This window comes from Protobothrops mucrosquamatus, unplaced genomic scaffold, assembly GCF_001527695.2.
Source record: "Protobothrops mucrosquamatus isolate PMUCROS unplaced genomic scaffold, P.Mucros_1.0 scaffold_56, whole genome shotgun sequence".
Lineage (NCBI taxonomy): Eukaryota > Metazoa > Chordata > Lepidosauria > Squamata > Viperidae > Protobothrops > Protobothrops mucrosquamatus.
The window spans coordinates 540,145-560,135 of record NW_015386132.1 but is presented as its reverse complement, the minus strand read 5'-3'; the positions used below and the strand labels follow the sequence as shown (position 1 = coordinate 560,135).

The window sequence follows — 19,991 nt, the reverse complement described above, 5'->3', positions numbered from 1 at the left end:
CAATCCATGTCACATTATCACCATTTGTGACTTTCCCTGCCAGCTTCCCACAAGCAAAGTCAATGCTGCCACTGCTTTTTCTTCCAAAGAACCAACTACAGAGGACAACATCCCAGGGACCTGCCTGCAGCACTCTAGGTCTCCCGTGGCTTCAGACAATCCTCCTCCCATCACCTCTCCCAACCCAACCAAGGCCTCCACCAGCCTTCTGTGGCCCCACCATGCTCCCTACTCCCTGGGACTCTCACTTCTTACAACTTAACAAATGTACCCTGAAGTTACAACAGCAACTGGGACTTCCCAGATTGCCATCGCTAAACAATTTGGTCATGTGACATTGTACTTTATGACTACATTGCTTAGTAATAGTAATCCCAGTCCCATCATAACCTGAGGCCTATCCGTACCATAGCGCTAAAGAGGTGGATAGAACATACTACTTCTTGAAAATAGGTCTTTATTTTATGTGACTTGGACACACACAGCAGGAATAAACAACAAAAAGAAATACAGCCTCTGGATTCACATTGGAGGACTAGGAGTAAGAGATGAGGAACACTATGGCTGCCAAATACCTTCAAGAGTTAGTATTGATTATCATCCTCTCTGGATCTTTCCAGCAGAACCTTTTACAACTTGATCACATGCAAAGATGCAGTGTGTCAAAATAAGACCGCACATTGTTTATTTTATATTCATATTTAGCTTCATTTACTAAAACTTCTATTTACATGATTTTATTAATCCTTTGTATCTGTACATGCTCCAGTTTAATAAATCACAGGATTTGGGGAACAATGTGCAATAGTTATTTCCCTAGGTAATTATAATTATATGAAAATATTACCAAAACAGAAGAGATACTTTTCACTATTTACAATGGAATGGTAATAGGTATTCTCATCAATTATTCACCTGGAGATACTTCCACAGACCAATTAATCATAGAGATAAATAGTGAAATATTCACTCAAAAAACACACATTAATCTAGATATGTAAAATAAACCATTACACTGTGATCCCTCTCTTGCTCTGTACAAAATTTTACTTAGCAGCTTCAATTAATCTCCATTCAAGGTTTTTTTTTTTAAAAAAAAAATTCAAAGTACTGTTTATCATTGCCCAACAAAACTGACCAGAGATGTTAATCACCTTTTTTCTCTTCTTCATTATTCATTCATGCCTTCATTTAGGAAAAGGCAAGAATATCCTACATTGGAAGCACATGAATCTTCTTTGGCTCCTGCTCCATTTATACCTCATATTTGGGCTATACTTGTACAGTGGAATCTACTGGGAATATATTTCATGAGATGAATATATACAGCTCATTCCCCTGAGACAAAGCTATACAAGTGTATATGCATATCTGTGTGCCTATACACACACACACCATTATAGAAAAATAAAAGGGGGGGTAGTTCCTTTATGGGAGCAGACCTCTAGGTAAGGAACAGAAAGGGTCATGCAGAAAGCCTTCAAGCTTTAATAAAACTACACAACTGTGAAAAACGTGAAAAGTCTGGTCATGAATAAATATGGCAAAAAAGCTGGTTCAAAGTGCTGTCTGTTGTAGAATAAGACAAGGGGCTTGCAGGTAAAAAAAAATCCCAAGTTGTTAGAAACAGTAACAAATAGAGGGAAAGAGAAGACTTTTTCTTTGAACTCCATGAGGAAAATTTAGTTTTCCATAGATTCAGCTAATGTGTCCCCTGTATTTTACCTTTAGTGCAAAGAGCTCAAAAAGTGCATACATTTGTCCATCCTTTCCAGTCCAAAGAACATCTGGTTAGAGAGCCTTTCCTGTACAATCATAAATACGCAAGCTGTGCCGATCTTTTGCGATGACTGGGGTTGGCAAAAATGCAGTCCTTGCTCCATTTAGACTTAGGAAAGAAACATCCTTACAAAAGAATAATTCAACTCTGTTTTTGTTAGCATCCCTCAGGTAAATGAAATGTCCCCAAGTGATGGCAGCAGCAACAGTAGGCAAAGTAGGGGTGGCTGGGGATTAAAATGTTCTTTTTCAGACCGACCGTCTTCTTAGCTTCAACTGTGTCTCTCTCATCTCGCAGATTTTTGTTCATCTCCCTGCTCCAGAGGCAAGCCAGACAAATGCACGTGTTATGGCTACAGTGTTCACATTTGCCCTTTTCCTACATCCAAACTTAAATAATTTTCATGCTAGTGACTTATGGTCATAGCATCACCTAGTCATTGCTGAAGTCATATAAGCCCTGTTCAGCTTACTGTTACTTTGGCAAAATGATGGTTGCACAGGTCCGAGTGGCTGCGATCACTAGTGCAGAAATGACCTGACTTACCTACTGGTATGATATACTACAGCACCTGTAATTTCTGGTCACATTTTAAAGGTACCAGATTGTAGATTTCATAACCATTGATAGTCATTAACAACTCTTAAACTGAGTTTGCCTCACCTGCTCACCTATGGTTTACTTATCAAGGATTTGTGTGATTAATCAAATGTTCTGGATTTGCATAATGCACTGAACTATAAGTTGTATGAATACAGCCTCAGCAGACAGAGAGGACAAGGAAGGTAAGAAACTATTCTTTGTACAATCACAAATGCTAGTTCAATCATTTCTTTGGCACCTGGATTGCATTTCATTTATTTTGGAGACCAGTTGTTTATGTCATGTAGCCATCATGTGGAATCGACCCAATGTCAACTAATCAAAAAGTTTCTGAGTTCCATTTTTCCATTTTGGCAATGATCCAACAAATATTACATCATAGTTAACTCTTGGCCATCCAAATATTTAACTATACAAATTATTAGTACAATCTAACACATTGTGTTATTATTCTGAATACAAAATAGCTTATTTTGGGCACGCCACTGTAAAAGGAAGGGAAAAAAAACTAGTCACGCAACTCAAGATTAATTTGTTTGTCTGCATGACATCATTCTGTTTCTTCTGTACAGCATGATCAAAATAAATCTTGAGTAATTGTTATCTGTAAAGGAGGCCAATAACTCTAACAGCTAATTCCACTGTAGGCCTCTCAACACTTTTAAAGAACTGTTTTCTCTTAACTGTGTGTTAAATACATATTGTTCCTTTCCATGGAATTGTATCTCCAAATATAAAGACTGGGATATCACAGGCATTTGGGGAGAATTAATCCCAGGTAGAGGAAGAGACGCTTTCCTTCCCCCCCCCCCCCCCATAATTCAGTCACAACCTTCCAATAGCAAAAGTCCATTTCCCTTCTTCTTTTTAATTTTTTCTTTTAATCTTCTACCATCATGTAACATACCTAGGGGTTCCCTAAAGCAGGGGGCCCCAATCCCTGGACTGCAGCCCACTGCTGGGCTGTGACCCGTTCAGAACCAGGCTGCAGAAACAGTGGATGAGCATGCATGCATGCGTAGCTCCACTTGCACACTTGCAGCTCCATTTGTGCGAGTGGCGGGTGCAGGAGCCGTGCGTGCATGCACGCGCGCCCGCAGCTGGCACGGAACCATTCCCTCTCTCCCCTCCCCCACCTGTCCGCAAAGCCAGAAGGTTGGAGATGGCTGCCCTAAAGAGATCCACTTTCTGTAGCTGCTTTATTCGAGTATTTTCCAAGGAACTGGACAGACACTCACTCTTCCAAACACTTTTTTTCAGATCCCTTTCCTACCTGAGGAGCTCCAATTGACGCAAGAGGCTTTGTTTTTCTTTCTGCATATTCTTAGAAGCTTGAAATATATCTCTGGGATAGAAGAACAAAAAAGGATTTCATATACGCAAACCTGTATTTTATTCTTTTGCAAACATTAATATTGGCTAAAACTGAGCAGTCCTACACCTGCTGCCAGTAACTGTATATGGAGGATGACCTACTCTAAGTTAATTAACACTAAGTCTCCCTACTTGTTCACATGCTGCACAATGGCATAATGTTGCTTGTGTGTTTTTGGCTTAATTCTATCATGGTAATTTGTCAGCTGTAATTTATGATTTAATATGAAGTGCAAACCCACCCATTTTGGTTTGCTGAACATGATTAAAACAAACAATGGCTAAGCACATGATATGAACCCGGACTATTTGTTAATAGCCTATTCTTATCACAGAGTTATAGCCAAAGCTATTTACCTAGTTGCCTTTTTTTCCGAAATGCAGCAAAGGTCAACATTCATGTATCCTTCTAACCCCCACCTTTTCCCCTCCAGTGCTTGCATGTATGCACAAGGTATAATTTGGCCCTAAGGATATAAGTTAAGTGACATACTGGGAGTCCTCCACATACAATATTCATTTAGCAAGTGTTTGACATTACAAAGGCCCTGAAAAAAGTGATTTACGACTGGTCCTCACACTTATGACCAGCGCAGCATCCCACAGACATATGACCATCATTTGTGACTTCCCAGCTGACTACCGACAAGCAAAGTCAATGAAGGAAGCCAGATTTGGTTAACAGCCATATGATTCACTTAATGACTGCAGTAATTTGCTTAACAACTATAGCAAAAAAAAGGTCATAAAATTGGGCACTACTTTCTTAACAACAAACTTGTTTAGCAGTGAAATTCTGTTCCCGATTGTGGTTGTAAGTTTATGGATTATCTGTATATGTTTATCTGAGCACCCCAAAGCAGCTTTTTAGGTAGTTTTATTTTTGAAACAGCCATCTTATCTAAAGCATTGTGTTTATGGATACTGAGTAGTTATTGTTTCTCAACAATCACCAACTTTGACCCTTCAAATACGTTTCTAGTTCAACTCCAATAATCCCTGACAACATAGGCATTTGGGATTTAAGGCTCCGTGTGTTTGAAGCAGACCGCATCAGAGAAAACTGCAAAAAATTGTTGCAGAGAGAACAGGGCCATTCTCTTAGCTCTATTTACCTTGGAAAGCAGTTTTGATCAATTAAGTACTAACAAATAGATTATTTACCACTTCATAACGTACAGTAACCGGCTACTTGACTGGCAACAATGATTCTCAAATGATATATTTTTCTAAACATTAAAGATTTCCGTGGAGATAATGATAATACTTGTTTTGTTCCAGGATTGTCATGCCCTGTAGGTTTTGACAAAAGAAGGCTTTATATTTAAATGCCGAGGTGTTTGTTACCCAAGCTAATTCCCTCATGAAGCTTCTAGAAAACGTAAATGGAAAAAGACTTCCATTACTAGTTTATCTCAGGGAAAGGAAAGGTATTTATGCCTTCTGTGTACTTGAGATTTATAAAGATTGCAGCTGAGTAGGGAAAACGAAATAGCAGAAGATATTCATCCTTAAAGAGTTATCAATGTGCAGCAGCCACACACAATAGCATTGCTTTTCTAATATTTCCATTCTAACTAGGTGATACCATTCTACATCTGCTGTGGCACCTGGTCATACCTGTTCTTCTGTTCCTGTTCTACCTGGGCTTCTTTCTGCAATGCTTGCAACTGACTTTGGGCTACTTCCAGTTCCCATTTGGTCCTCTCCAGCTGATCCAGGAGATTTTCACTCAGAATTTGTAATCTCTCATTTTGTATACGCATTTCTAGCTGCTCAGAGTGCTGGCATTGTAACTGATGTTCCAACTAAATATAGACATTGATAAAACAAAATAAATATAGTTGGAGAACCAAGAACTCTGAATGAAATCTAGGACTGCAATAAGAACAATATCTAATATTGTTATGGTTTTATCCTAAGAGTATGTTTTTTTAATTTAAATTAGATTTTTTAAAATTAATTTAAATTTCATATAACAATACTACAACCAATTTTGGTCACCATACTACAAAAAAGATGTTGAAACCTTGGAAAAAGTTCAGAGAAGAGCAACTAAAATGATCAGAGGCCTGGAGACTAAAACATATGAAGAATGGCTGCAGGACTTAGGTTTGGCTAGTCTAAAGAAAAGAAGAAACAGGGGCAACATGATAGCAGTATTCCAGTATTTGAGGGGCTGCCACAAAGAAAAGGGTGTCAAACTATTCTCCAAAGCACCAGAGGGCAGGACAAGAAACAATGGTTAGAAACTGACCAAAGAGAGAAGCAACCTGGAATTAAGGAGAAACTTCCCAACAGTAAGGACAGTTAACCAGTGGAACAGCTTGCCTTCAGAAATCGTGGGCGCTCCATCACTGGAGGTTTTTAGCAAGAGGCTAGACAGTCACTTGTCTGAAATAGTATAGGTTCTATACTTCTAGCTTGACTAGAAGACCTCCAAGGTCCCTTCAAGCTTCTATTCTATTCTATTCTATTCTATTCTATTCTATTCTATTCTATTCTATTCTATTCTATTCTATTCTATTCTATTCTATTCTTCTAATATGGATAGAATAATTATCCAAACTCCATTTTCAAATTCTCAATTGTGTTCCTCCAAGAATAATAACCATGCAATTGTGACATGAATAAACATGGTATGAGTCAAGAAGAACTGGTCGGGTTTTGAGTTAAAGTTTAAATTTGTGGTATATAAAATTATGTGTTAATATGTAGAGAGATGTATATTTAGAACTTTAAATATGATAAGGAACGAATTACTAGGATTATGTATACTGGAACGTCATGTCATGTCCCTTTTTGTTTTAATTGTTTTGTCAATAAAAAATTTAAAAAAAAATAAAATAAAATAAACAGTGGCCCTTCTTACTTTGGTGGTGATTAGTGTACCAGACCAGAGTGAAATATGAATGGAGCTGAAATCCTGCCAAAGCCCTGGGCCTGGAAGTTAAAGGAAGATAGCAGATACTATTCAAAGGCAGTTGTGGCAGGCCTTGCAGATTAAGATAAGATTCCAGAAGAAACTTGGCCTACAGTCATAGATTCCTACGTCAGGAATTTTATGAAGTTTGTTATATCAATATTACGCAATTGGCTCTCAATCAGGCAGCTGTTACTTAAACCAAACCGGTATAGTTAGACGTAATCATAGACACATCCACCCCAAATACAAGGAATCTCTGTGAAAATTATTTTGCTCGCCACATCATAAGATATACATTTCTTTACAGAAGTGGCAGGCTAGGCTACATCCCTCTTCAAATGGGCAGTTTAAACTTGTATCTTTCCTTAAATAGAACGTGGCTTTGTCCACTTTAGATCTGATATTATCCATGACAGTCATCAGAAAGGTATTCAGATAGAAATGATTCCATCCATCCATCCATACTGGCTTTGCAAACAAGATCCTTTCAAAGCCTATCATATTTATTCCTCCAGTATTACTATTCCACATCCTCCCAACATTTAGCAAAGGATTCTGGAAATTCTACTCCAGTATATTTAGGGAGCACTAGACTGGGCAAGAATAGTTTATAGTAAAGATTGTTACCCCTTTACTGAATGATAACTTTGGCTGTAATTCAGAAAGGATGAGAAGCAGGCCTCGGTCACCTTTTTCTGCCGGTAAAGAATTTTATCAAATTCTTGCTCTTTGTTCTGCAACTTTTTCTGAAACATGTTGTTTTTTTCAAGCCTTGTTGACTCCTGCAAAAAAAAGGCAGAGGAACAGGTTTCATTTTATCTTTCTTCCTCCATAAAATCATCCCCAGCACTTGCCAAGCATCATAGGAGTAATCAAGGATTAGGATTGTGTACAGCTCAGGAGTTTACCTGCTGGAACAGCCGCTCCCTTTCAGCTTTAATTTGTTGTTCCATTTCCTCATAGAGACACCTGATTTCTCTTTCATGGTCGGTCTCTCTTCTAAAAGAATAGAACAGGAAGAAGGAGATGTGGAAAAAGTGTATACCGGTGTTTTTCAAACTTGGCAAAAATGCTGGCTGGAGAAATCTGGCAGCAGAAATTCACACATATTAAAGTTGCCAGGTCTGAAAAACATCAGTATGTAAAATAAACAAAAATGAAAACAAAGTAAGAGAAGGGAAGAAATCTGTTCTTTAAAGCAAAATAAACACATTTCACTTCACCACACATGATACAGCCTATTGTTTTTCACTTACTAAGTTATGGAACTCTCACAGCACTACAAAACATCAGAATGTTTAAATAGTTGCTGCCCGTAAAAAGAAAAATTCCTAAAAAAAGAAAAACTCAGAATTCTTAATAATAGACTTGATGTGTTGTTTCTGGACAATGAATGTTTGCTGTAAGTTTTACAATCCTAGCTGCAATCTTTAGCAGCTTTAGCTAGGCCTTAGAAAAATTATTCCAGTAAGACTCATTGTTGTAAAAGAGCAAAGAGTGCCAAATGACTATAAAATAAAAAAATTAGATTAATTAGCGTTTTATAATAAATTGACACAATGACTGTTTGATTTAAATTACTGACATTTTATCTATTTTGTTTTATTCACAAACAGTTGGCTAATCTTGGCATCATTGTTAAACCCCATATTTTACATCAACTATGCCTCCATGCTGCGCATGAATATTTTATTATCAACAATATTTAGCAGAAAGGATGCCTTCTAATTAAAACTTTAAGCACTATTATACTTGCACAACATAATCTTTCCTCTAGATTCCCACATTTTGCTAGTCCCTGTTGATGGCCCAAGGGAAGCCAATGCCCCAGCCTTCATCTTAATAAAAGAGGCATTAAGACATTCTGGGAACTGCTTACCGTTTTAATACCAGTTCCATGGATTCCTTCTCATGGTGCAGATCCTTGATGTATGAGGAAATATGGAAAAGAAACTCTTCAAAATTGGCTAGGAGTTCTGGTGCTTCTTTTTGGATTCGAATCCAAAGCTCTTGAATTTCACCCTGACTGGAATAAAGACAGTGGAGATTCTAGCAAAATGCTTTTAAAGACACTACTTTAAATTCTACTCCTACCCACACTTCCTTATGATAAGAACAAGCAGGCCACAAGAGGAAAGACATAAATCTTAAAATCTGAGCTTTTTTCTGGACATAGGTTTGCACATTTTCCCCCTTGGTTGACTCTTATTTCATTACCAACCCAAATTTTCTCAGTTTTACTATTCTTCCTTCACTAACGTAGTCAGTGGCCTAGCAACTCTTCTCATAGTAACTCCTGGCATTTAGGAGTTACTATGAGAACAGTTAGCAACATTCTCCCATGGGTATAAGAAATCCATGGCGCACCAGATTTATTATAGCTCTCAGAGTTTCTAGTCAATGTGACCACTGGTAAGAGATACCAGGAGCTGTAATTCAGCATCATCTGGAGAGGCAATAGTTATAGCTCAATAATTATATTGCAAAGAGTCTGCCAAACGAAATTCAAGGCAACCTTTTTTGAACATAAGGCTGTTGAATGGAACAACTATCATAATCGTACTCTAATGGAAAAAAAACAGATGGGAGAGCCCAGCTTACTCTTCAAAGACTTGGGAGGCTTCAAGCTGCTCCAGCACAGAGCAAAACTGTTTTTCCCCTTCATCTGTCTGGTCCAATTCCTCCGACCAGCTAGACTCAAAGGTCTCCTCGTGACCGGCATTTTCAGAGTTCTGGTGTGGCTCATTTCCTATGAACTTCCCTGTGAAAACAAATGAAAGAACACACGATCACTTTACAGCCCACAAAAAAGAAATTTGCTTTGGGTTTCTCTTGATCTGGGCTAGTTTGTAAAGAGAGAGAAGTACAATATTGATTGGAAACCCACCGAAGTTACCAACTTAGGGACAAAATCCCAGTCTGCAAAATCAGAACCTACATAACTAATTGGGGAAGCAAAATTAGGGACCCTTCATGAAACAGCAAATCCATAACCCCATTTTAACTTAGGAAGTGCCTTTCTGAATCACATTAGCTACACCAGTTGTCATAAGAACAATAGGACTAGCCATCCTTAGCCCACCCATATAATTTATGCAGTGAACTGTGGCTACTCTGTGGCAAGGAAAGGTAATTTTGCTTATCACCCTTCACTCACTTAGTACTCATAAGTATGTTTGAGTATAAACCTCAGACTCCCTAGCCATCAAGACTTTTCACCGTGCTGGCTGCAAATTCTGAAACTATAGTCAATCATACTTGGAGGGCAGCTTCGCGGTCTTAAAAGTATTCTCTGCTATTCCATAAAAGTGGCCGTTCATTCAGCAACTATTTGAAATTAAGATAGTGCTGAACGAAGGGACTTACCACTGGTGTCCACAGTCGCGGCCATTACGGAGCCCCTACAGTCATGTGACTGCAATCTGGGCTCTTAGCAACCTCGTGCGATCACCATTTGCAATCTTCCCTGCCAGTTTCCTGAGAAAGTCAACAGGAAAGCTGGATGAGGTCACAAACCATTTTGTTTCTCTAAACAGTGCACCACTTCCCCTCCCCAGCCCAGTTAGAGGGAAGGCTTTTGGGTAGTGCAGAGACGTGTTGTATGGAAAAACAAAGTTGGGACAGTCTCACTTCTCTGTGCAGTGTGCTGCCTTTCCCCTCCCACACACACACAGAGAAAGATTTTCTAATTTTCTAGTGCACGGTGGGGAGGGGAGCCACCACACTGGGACAGAGCAAGGATGCTCAGATCACCCAGCCAGCCAGTTCTGTGTACAGAGGGGAGCTATCTGTCCTCCTTCAGCAGGCAGCTCTTTTGCTCTATTCATTTAACAACCCGTTGCAACTGCACCTGGGAGGACAGAGACAACGGTCACTGAGCGAGGCGATCGTGTGGGCATCTCACTTAAGGACTGCAACAAGTTACATCTGTAATGGGCAGGCTCCATTACAGTTGTTAACTCAAGGACTACCTGTATTATGTTTGTTGTTTCCAGGACTAAACCCTGGCAGCCCTAACACAGGCTATGGTTGAATTCTGGATTTTACAGAAGGCATTTGGACTTACATATATTCTTACACATATTAATAAGTCAAAGTTTTTAATACTACAGTTTGTGAAATAACATAACGCTAACCTGATTTGCACATCATGCTAGGGCAAATGTACAGTTATTATAGCATAGTGTTATATATACCATAATAACTGTTATATGTGAACTAGTGCCAAAACATGGAAGTTGCTACCAGGGAGAGTGTATTGCTTTTTTCCATCACTTCTCTCCCTTTGAATGGCCTTGCTTGACAGAGCACAGCGATGCCTTCCCTCTGCCACATTCCCCCCCCCTGCCCCAGTATTTTAATTAGTGTGATTTGTCTGATTTGTGTAGGCTGACTGTGGCATTCCACTTATGATTGGCTTGGCAAACAATCGATTTCAGAGTTTTTCTTGGGAATCTGCCAGCTAGGTTAGAAGGCGGGGTGTCAAGCGTGGGCTTAGCTTAAAATCCTTGCACAATTGCAAAAAGCATAAACCTTCCACACCCAAGATCCATGAAACCGTATGCGGTTATTCCCAAGGGAAGGTGAGCAGTCTGGGGAGATTCTTGTAATTTAGGTAGAAACCAATAAAGTTACTTCCTTTAGCTATCTTCAAGTGGCTCTGGCTGCTTGCAGCTGACAGTTTTTTAATACATTGGTTCTGATTCCTTGATAGGGAGTCAACAATTAACTATTCTGGGATTAGACCAGAACTACCAATATTCTATAATGTGATTACTGCCTCCTAAATGTGACCTGAACTGTCTACTCTTGGAACTCCAAGATATTTACACTTTGGACAAAGTATACTGTATCGTGTCTCTACTCTAATTTATCAAATCAGAATCTCTCATTGCTTTCCTACCCAATTCCCTAGGTCTGATCTATTTGATCAGCCCTCTTCATATCAGAGTCTTAGAACTGTTGACTTGTTGTTTTCTTAAACAGAGGAACTTGGCTTCTTATAATTGGCACAAGGGTATTTTAGTAACCTCCCCTCCTTCAGAGCCAGCTCCTACCAAATAGATCTTTTTTTACAGTATCTACTTTGCCTGCATGGGGGCTTCATGCTTGCTGGGTATTTTAGCAGTAAATGAGAAGTGTTGGAAGACTTCTTAATAGGACAGCAGGTTGTTACAAGGAAACCTCATCCCAACATTAAGAGGAAGTACATTCCATACTCTGTTCTGCAAACATGAAGTTTGGTGTGGCTTCCAGATGTTCACCACTCTGTGGAATAGACATGGGGCAAAACAATTCCTGAAGGTACACCAACATTTGTGAGCAGTGTTTGTTTTGCTAAACAAGCTAAACAAATAAAATGGCAAAGATAAATAGTTCACCAGCTTGGATCTACTCCTCGTCTACCCATTCCTCTTTGCTTCTGAGTAGAACTACATTTTCTGTTCTCCATATACCGTATATATCACTGGCTTGCCTGCTACAGTAGACTCAATTCTCAGTATGGTTCCATTCTCAGCTCTCAGCTGTCTGAGAAGAGAAATATGGATTTCCTGTCTACTGTTTGCCTTCAACAGGAGCAGCCCTCGTTGTTCCACATTTACTCATCATCACCTTCCAAACTCTCCTTCTTCTTCTCTTACCTAGGCCTACACTGAATTCTACTGGGGTGAGGTAACCATTATTGTCTTGCACCAGACTGTCAAAAACAGCCTCCAGCTGTTCAGTAGTGAATGGTAGCTCACTTTGTAATCGCTGTGGAAAAGAAGAAAAAGGAAGATCAGATTCAGGATTTAGATCTATAATTAGCAGAACAAATAGAAAATATTATTCTCACTTCATTTCCCCAATTGCCTCCACTGAACTAAGCTTGCCAAGTATTTGTGCAAGGACAGATGAAAGAATTTTATCTGACCATTTGCACACTTGCATTTTCTGCTCTAAACGCATATTAATGGGTAGAATTTCTGGTTAAGGTGGTCTTAACCACCATAGTCTGTTCCTGTAATTAGCATTTACTATGATAAACCAAAGAATGAAGTCCTGAATAACCTCACCCATATGCAACTCATGGAAAAATTGGCATGCATCATATATAAACAATGAACATTCTACTTTGCCAGGAGAGAAACTGGGTATTCTCTAAGTGCACATTCTGTTCATCTTGGCTGCAATTCATAGCCACCACCGTTCAACTGGTATTTCTTCTGTGCCTTTAAAAGCAGTCTGCAAATTATGCAAATATATGCAAATTAAGGGACAGGATAAGCTTTTTTCAGCTTTACAGGATATCCCTTCAATAGCCTTCACGGGTTTTATTTCTTCATAGCACAGAAAGACACAGAAAGATGGCCACTGAAGCCAAAGTTGCATTTCTGCTTATAAAAGGCATCAAAACACTTGTACTTTCTTTTGGATTTATGCTGAAGACTTCCTCGCCTTTGGGGTGAATTCCTTAGTAGATGCAGGTGCAGGTGTGAATTAGACACAATATCTGTGCCTATCCTTGAAGAATCTGTGTGAAGAATTTTGCTGCCTAGTGGTAAAATAGTATTTTTTTTATTTTAAATTCTGTTTAGATTCTCTTATAAAAAGTTAACTGTAGTAGATGACACTCAAAGTCTATATTACTCTATAAAATATGAATTTTCCCTTGCTTTCTTCTAATCCTCAAAGTACTATCAAGAACAAGTGAAACCCTTTGGCAGGGTGCAGGAGCAAAGCCAAAGTTTTCAGGATTTCAGCTTCATTTCTGCACTCCACCAAAGAAGTTCAGCTCTTCTCCATGCAGGGAAAGGAACTCCTTCGGTAGGATGCAGGAACAAATCCGAAATCTTCAGGATTTCAGTTCCATTTCTGCATCCTGCCAAAGGATTTCAGCTCCCCCGGGGAAGCAACTCTTTCAACCAGCTCCCAGAGATGAGGGGCGAATCCTCTCAATAGGGGGCAGCAGCTTTCCCATTGATGTTTCTGAGGAAATCAGCAAAGAAGACTGCAAATGTGAATAGGTTGTCAAGCACCCAGGTCACGATCATATGACCGCAGGGGTGGTGATGCAACATTTTGCCATAGCCAAAAGTTCCTTTATGGCTTGTAAAGCACCCTTTTCAGCGGCCATTGTCATTCCAGACCATCATTAATAGAAAGAGTTGTAACTTGGGGATTACCTGTATATTTTCAAAGTTTGCTATTGTATACAGAATGATCATATTCATTACTTTTTAATAAATAACTTAGTACCAGGAACTTTTTTCACATTAATTGTGGGATATCACAAGTTGAGTTGTGGAAGATTCGTTGCAATAGAACATTTTTTATCCTTTCTTGAACGTACATACATTCAGATCTGCCTCCAAAGATAGGCTATATGGTAATTTGTTGCACATTTCATGACTTGAATTCATGTATTATAAGTGTATACATAAACTTGGATGGGACGATGAGCAGAAAAATTAAATGCTGAACATATAAGCTGCGACAGTCCTTTTATTAAAAATGCTCATTAATAACTCTTGATAAACAAACATTCTGCCGTCATATAAGCTAATTAACATATAAATGTCTGGTTGACATTTCAGATTAAGCCACAATGTGCTGTTTATTTTTTATTTTTAATAGGAGCTATAAACCTGCCCAACATGTCTTAGTTGTTATATGCAAAACAATCCAAAATAGCTCAAGAAACTATGGCTAAATAAATCTGGCTTAACATTGTCACTAGTCATATTATTTTAAGGCATTCTAATTTATTAATTGAATGTCCTGATGTTTTGCACTTTGACGCTTTCAAGTTGTAGTTTCTCACTGAAATTACCTTACTCAAAAATTGTTCATAGCATAGTATGCTGGGAATTGAAATTTTATATTGTTTTTTATATTACCATCTTTTAAATATGTGTCCATTTATTCTTATGTATACAAACTACTGCTCTGTGTTTTTAATGAAATGAAGCATAGTCTTTGTCTGTGTTGTATTTGTTTAAGGACTTTTTCTTATTTTAAAAAAATTGTTTAGGACAAATTCAGCTTGCATGGGAAGTAAGAGCTAATGTGGAAAATGATACAAGATTTACCCATGATAGTAACCCACAAGCTTATATAATCATAACATAAATTAAATTATAATTGATTCATGTCATATATTAAGTCACAAATTTTTTATTGTAAATATAGGTTAGCCAATTAATACTATGGCAGATAGTGACTATGGCAGATGGTTATGTTCAGCATTTTTGAATGGAACAATGAATAAAAAGTTTGAAATACACTGAACACACCAATGTTGGAGAAAAGCTGAAAAGCTGATGGTCAAGAACCAAGAGAGATGAGAAAATGATGGTTGGAATATTGACAGCCTTGTAAGGCTTAATAATAACAAGACAAACCATTGGTGAACAATAAAAGGAACCAGTCAGAAAGTGGAAAGCTATATGGATCTTCTTGTGACAATTACCAGCTGATTGAATGAGCAAGAGACCATCACCAGACTAGGCAACATAAACTATCTCTGTATGTTATGAGAAAGGGTAAAGGAAAACACAAAGTGACTGAGATTCTCAGTCATCCAGGTCATGGTTTTCCCAAAGGTGCATATTCAAAAGGCAATTGGAATTTGTTTTTCCTTGAAGTAGTTTCATTTCTCATCCAAGAAACTTCTTCAGTTCTGAAGAAGAAGAAGTAAAGAAGTTTCTTGGATGACAAGCTTTTGGGACAAAATAAAGTACTAAACTGGATTAGCTGAGCAACCAAAAAGTACAGGACATGATATGAACTTCTTTCCAAATGTGAGAACATATAAAAAGGAAAGATAAATATCAAACTGACCGACCAATGACACAAAAGAACCTAAGGCAGCTAAATGATGACAGTTTTCACCATTCCTTTCATACATTTGAGGGCATATGGAAAAACAGAAATGGGAAAAACTAATGTCAATCATGAGTCAATACCAAGCAAACTTCAGCTTTAGTATTACATTTAAACTTCCACATAAAACCATTTTGTGCTGAACCTATAATAATTAAATTATGTTGTTTTATATTTGATGTCGCTCTGATAGTTAGTTTGCTCCAATACTGATTTCAAAAGCTCAGACTTGAATGTTCTGCTTTGTATTTGGAACAGAATCTGTTAAATAAAGTGATATGCTTTGGTTGGATTCACACAATACATCAAACAACAAACAAGCAAACCACATTGTGTCTTGAGAAGCCAACCAGTTTCAGGTCCTTACCTGCATGTCCAGTCTTGTTATGAAGCCCTTCTCCTCCTTGTCACAGAGCCGGAAGAGCTCCTGGGCTTTTTCCAGCATTTCCACTTGCGTGTTTCCCTCACCACTCAAGCAGAGAAGGGGAGAAGGAAATGAAAGGGGGCAAGAGACGCCTTCAGTCATTCCATTTACTTCCTTGTCTTCCCGATGGAGAGTTTTGGAAGGTTCTTTCCCAGATCTGTCCATTGCTTCGCAACCTTTCCACTGGACTGATAAAGCATTTGGGGGGGGAATGAACTTAATTATTATTATTTCCTTAAAATATTGAATGAGAGACTTCCAAACATGTTCTGCAATGAAACTACTAAGAATAATCATTTATTTGACTGAAAAACAGGGAAAGAAAAGTATTATTCACAATAACAGTGAGTTAAATATGCAGTTATCCTGCCAAAATCTTGAAGCAAAACCTAGCTCACATATGCTTTGGAGGAAGTGAAAATTAGTGTTCTTGAACATTGCAGAATAAGTAAATAGTCTATGCTCTATGCATAGAACATGCGATTGTTGGCGCAAGTCTTAAGGTGCAATTGTAATCAAGATGAAATCACTACAGCATTCCATTAGGAGAAAATTGAATAGAAAAGAGACATGCCACTATTCCAGCCTTTAATCTTTGAAAGTCTTTTGTATTATGCCACCACTGATTTAGATTCAAGAAAAGCCAGTTTTTGCTCTCTATGTCTACAATCGATTTCTAAGTTTTTGGAAGCAGCTTATAACTTCAAGTACACATGCTTCCATTAAATGCTTAGAACAGGGCTCTTCAACCTTTTCACTCATTGTACCACTTTTAGGATATCACAATATCCGAGTATCACCAGTCGCCTAGCAAGATGTCAAAAACTTGATGATCAAAAAAAAAAAAAGGAAAAAAGTGATGAAGTACAGGTAGTCCTCGACTTACAACAGTTCGCTTAGTGACTGTTTGAAGTTACAATGGCACTGAAAAAAGTGCCCCCCAAGGCACAGCCGAGCAAGACACCTGCCTGCCCACCCGGCGGCACTCTTCCTCCTATCCGAGGTTTTCATTGTTGTGAGCATTTCTGTTGAGGATTGGCAGTGGGGGTGCGGTGTGTGTGTGTGTGGTTTTTATTCCCCCCATCTGCTGGGTGGTTGCAGCAGGTTTTGGTCACTTCACATGACCCTGGGACACTGTGACCGTCATAAATATGAATCAGTTGCCACGCATCTGAATGTAAATCACAAGACCCTGGAGATGCTGCAACATTCCAGCTGATCCTGGCACTTCTTCTGGGCTCAGCAAAAGCTCAGGATCAGTGCCGAGCTCCAGCTGGAGCCTAGCGCTGATCCTGGCGCTTCCGCTGAGCCCTGAGAGTCCTTCAGCTCCAGCCATCTCTCGCTCAGGCTTGTGCGGTGCTGCCACCGTGTTCAGCTCACTCCCCTCCCCCACTACTTTTCTAGGATGGTCGCGTACCACCTGCCAGGTGCCAATGTACCACAGGTGGTACCCGTACCACTGGTTGAAAAGCCCTGGTTTAGAACACATAAGCATGGATTAAGGCTACAATTCTGATGAGAATAAGTAATACTAAATTCCATGGGATGTACTTCTTGAAAAAAACATGCTAGGAAAAATTCTACTTACATATATGTTACATTGCAGGCTTACTGATGTAGAAGTGTATATTGTATCTTTGTCTACAAATCTTGTACAAAATTTATCCACTGTAAAACAAAAACAGTTAGAAATATCAATACTACATAGCATACCTGAGATACAGTTACTAAATAAATATCAGACTAAAACCTATTTCATTCAAGTACACATGCTCCCACTGAAACAAGAGTATCAGTTTCACAGATATGACTGATAACTTGCTTTCTTGAAAGAACCTTCTTATTTGACCAAACTCTATTAAACCAAGTTTTGGATACCTATCATCCCTGAGTGATAGATATGTGTTGGAAGGATGGAATATAAAACTTTAACCTTTAAGCAACACTTATATTTGGAGAGCTACTCTTAGATTATTTATTTATTTAGTGTATGATGAGAACAAGACAGAAGAGAAGTAAACATATATGTACACACAATCCACGTAATTATATATAAAACCTCTCGGGGCATATGGTATTGGCCTCATAACTGGATGTCCAATGAATATAAAGAAGAGAGATAACAACAGATAAAATACCTTTAAAGACTATGTTGAGATGGCAGAGACCATAAATCCTTTGCTATCAAGTTCACAGAAGCCCTGTGAGTTTTTTGCAACTCTTCAAGAGCTGAAGAATTAATGCAAGTTTTCCTCAAATGGGGCAGGTCTCCTCATTTCCCCCCCAAAAGCCTACAAAGACCAAACATTAATTGTGCAATTAAAACCATGAAAAGAATCCATGCCGCTTGAAAGAAAGATTGAAATAGCGTTACTACAACTGAAGACAAGGAGATACAGGCACGTGTATTATCTGAAATGCTTAATTCTCTTTTTAGTCCATTCGATTTGGTCATAAAGAGTCCTTTGACAGAAAACAGGAAAGACCAGTAAGAAGACGTTTGTATTGTGTGGTATGGTATTGTACCTTCAACAGAAGAGATTAACACTCAAGGGAAAGTAGCAGGATGTATTCAAAGCTATCACAATACTTATTGCGGTTCAGCTGGTTCAGCAAAGCAGAAGTCTAATTTTAAAGAAGTCCTTATTTCTATAATATGCTAAACAAAGGCTGTCTAACTCTTAAGTACCCCTTCCTAAGGATTATTAAAAGCTAAGGATAAATTACCTCAGTGCAGTGTAGCCAAAGGGAAAGGATTACGTTTCACAATGAGGGAAACACAAAACCTTGCTCCAAAACATCCAAACACATTTTGTGAGAGATGCAGAGGAATAAGACCCAGTTTCTGTTTTTTATCCCCGTTACTTTGTACAGCAGTGTTTTATCAGAACTCTAAATTAATTTAAAATTTTCTCTCTTCTTCCAACAGCGATCAGAAGTATGGTGTCTGCAGACAAAATGAGGCTAGACTTCGTCCAAATTATGGGGTTGTTGGTGCTCACAGAGCTTGCTTGTTTACTTGCAGATATTTCATTACCCAATTAGATAACTTCATCAGTGCCAATGAGTGTTGGGCCTGCTGTATATAACCAAACTCAGAGAGCATCAAGAACTCCACAATTCAAGCCTGGGTGAACTATATTCTCTGCTTTTGTCCAGATTGTTAGACAGAGATGGTGGGGTGCTAAGTGTTCACACAAACTCTAAACAAAATGATACAGGTAATATACAGTAGATGCCTGAGTCACACATATATCTGGGTCTGCCCCGGGAGGGAGTTCACTAAAAAGCATGGGATTGGTCTCGTTTATTCCCATGACTCGGAATCAGTTCAATGTATTATGCTTAATAGCTGGAGAAATATTTTGCTAAACATTTAGCATCTTCAAACAAGATATATTATGTCACTTGTAGGTTGTACAGATATTCTGAGGGGGGGGGGAAATGATATGTTAGATAAGAAAAAAGGTGGATACTGGTATTAAGTGAGTAATAATATACCCAGCTCCCCATCAGGAAATTAATAAAATTATTAAGGCAAAATATCTTTCCAGTCACGTTCAAAGCTTAGTATTTCTTCAAACTTAGTACTTGATGGACATATCCGTGCAGTTTTCCGGTGGCAGTAAGAAATTGTTTGTCATTGCCTTGTCTTTAAAAAAAATATATCCCAATCAGGTTTACAGTATAACTCTGAAGTCTCCCCTCAAGCACTAACCAGGAATTGCTTCCAGTTCAGACAAAGTTGGTTGGCTGGTACTACCTACTGAGATGATAAAATTCTGACTTTTATCAAATGCATATTTAAAAATACATCTTTAAATAACAAATGTATTTGCAGGTAGTCCTCGATTTACAATAGTTCGTTTAGTGAACGTTCAAAGTTACAATGGCCCTGAAAAAAGTGACTTATGACCATTTTTCACATTTCCAACCATTGCAGCGTTTCTGTGGTCACATGACTGAAATTCAGAACTTGGCAAAGGACTCATATTTATGACGGTTGCAGGGTCCCAAGG

The 19,991-nt window shown here is 38.5% G+C and overlaps 1 protein-coding gene across 1 annotated transcript; it reads right to left on the bottom strand.

The window, feature by feature from the left end:
- Positions 1 to 440: 440 nt before the first annotated feature.
- Positions 441 to 17,630, bottom strand: CRACR2B (calcium release activated channel regulator 2B). The gene is made up of 10 exons (XM_015811964.1): positions 17,561 to 17,630; positions 15,916 to 16,160; positions 12,326 to 12,437; positions 9,285 to 9,444; positions 8,563 to 8,709; positions 7,592 to 7,682; positions 7,373 to 7,465; positions 5,378 to 5,565; positions 3,657 to 3,728; positions 441 to 2,093 (listed from the first exon to the last, which is right to left on the bottom strand). Exons 2-10 carry the CDS (start codon positions 16,135 to 16,137, stop codon positions 1,937 to 1,939), a joined length of 1,242 nt encoding a protein of 413 aa, XP_015667450.1. The 5' UTR covers positions 16,138 to 16,160; positions 17,561 to 17,630; the 3' UTR covers positions 441 to 1,936.
- Between the last annotated feature and the right edge of the window lie 2,361 nt (positions 17,631 to 19,991).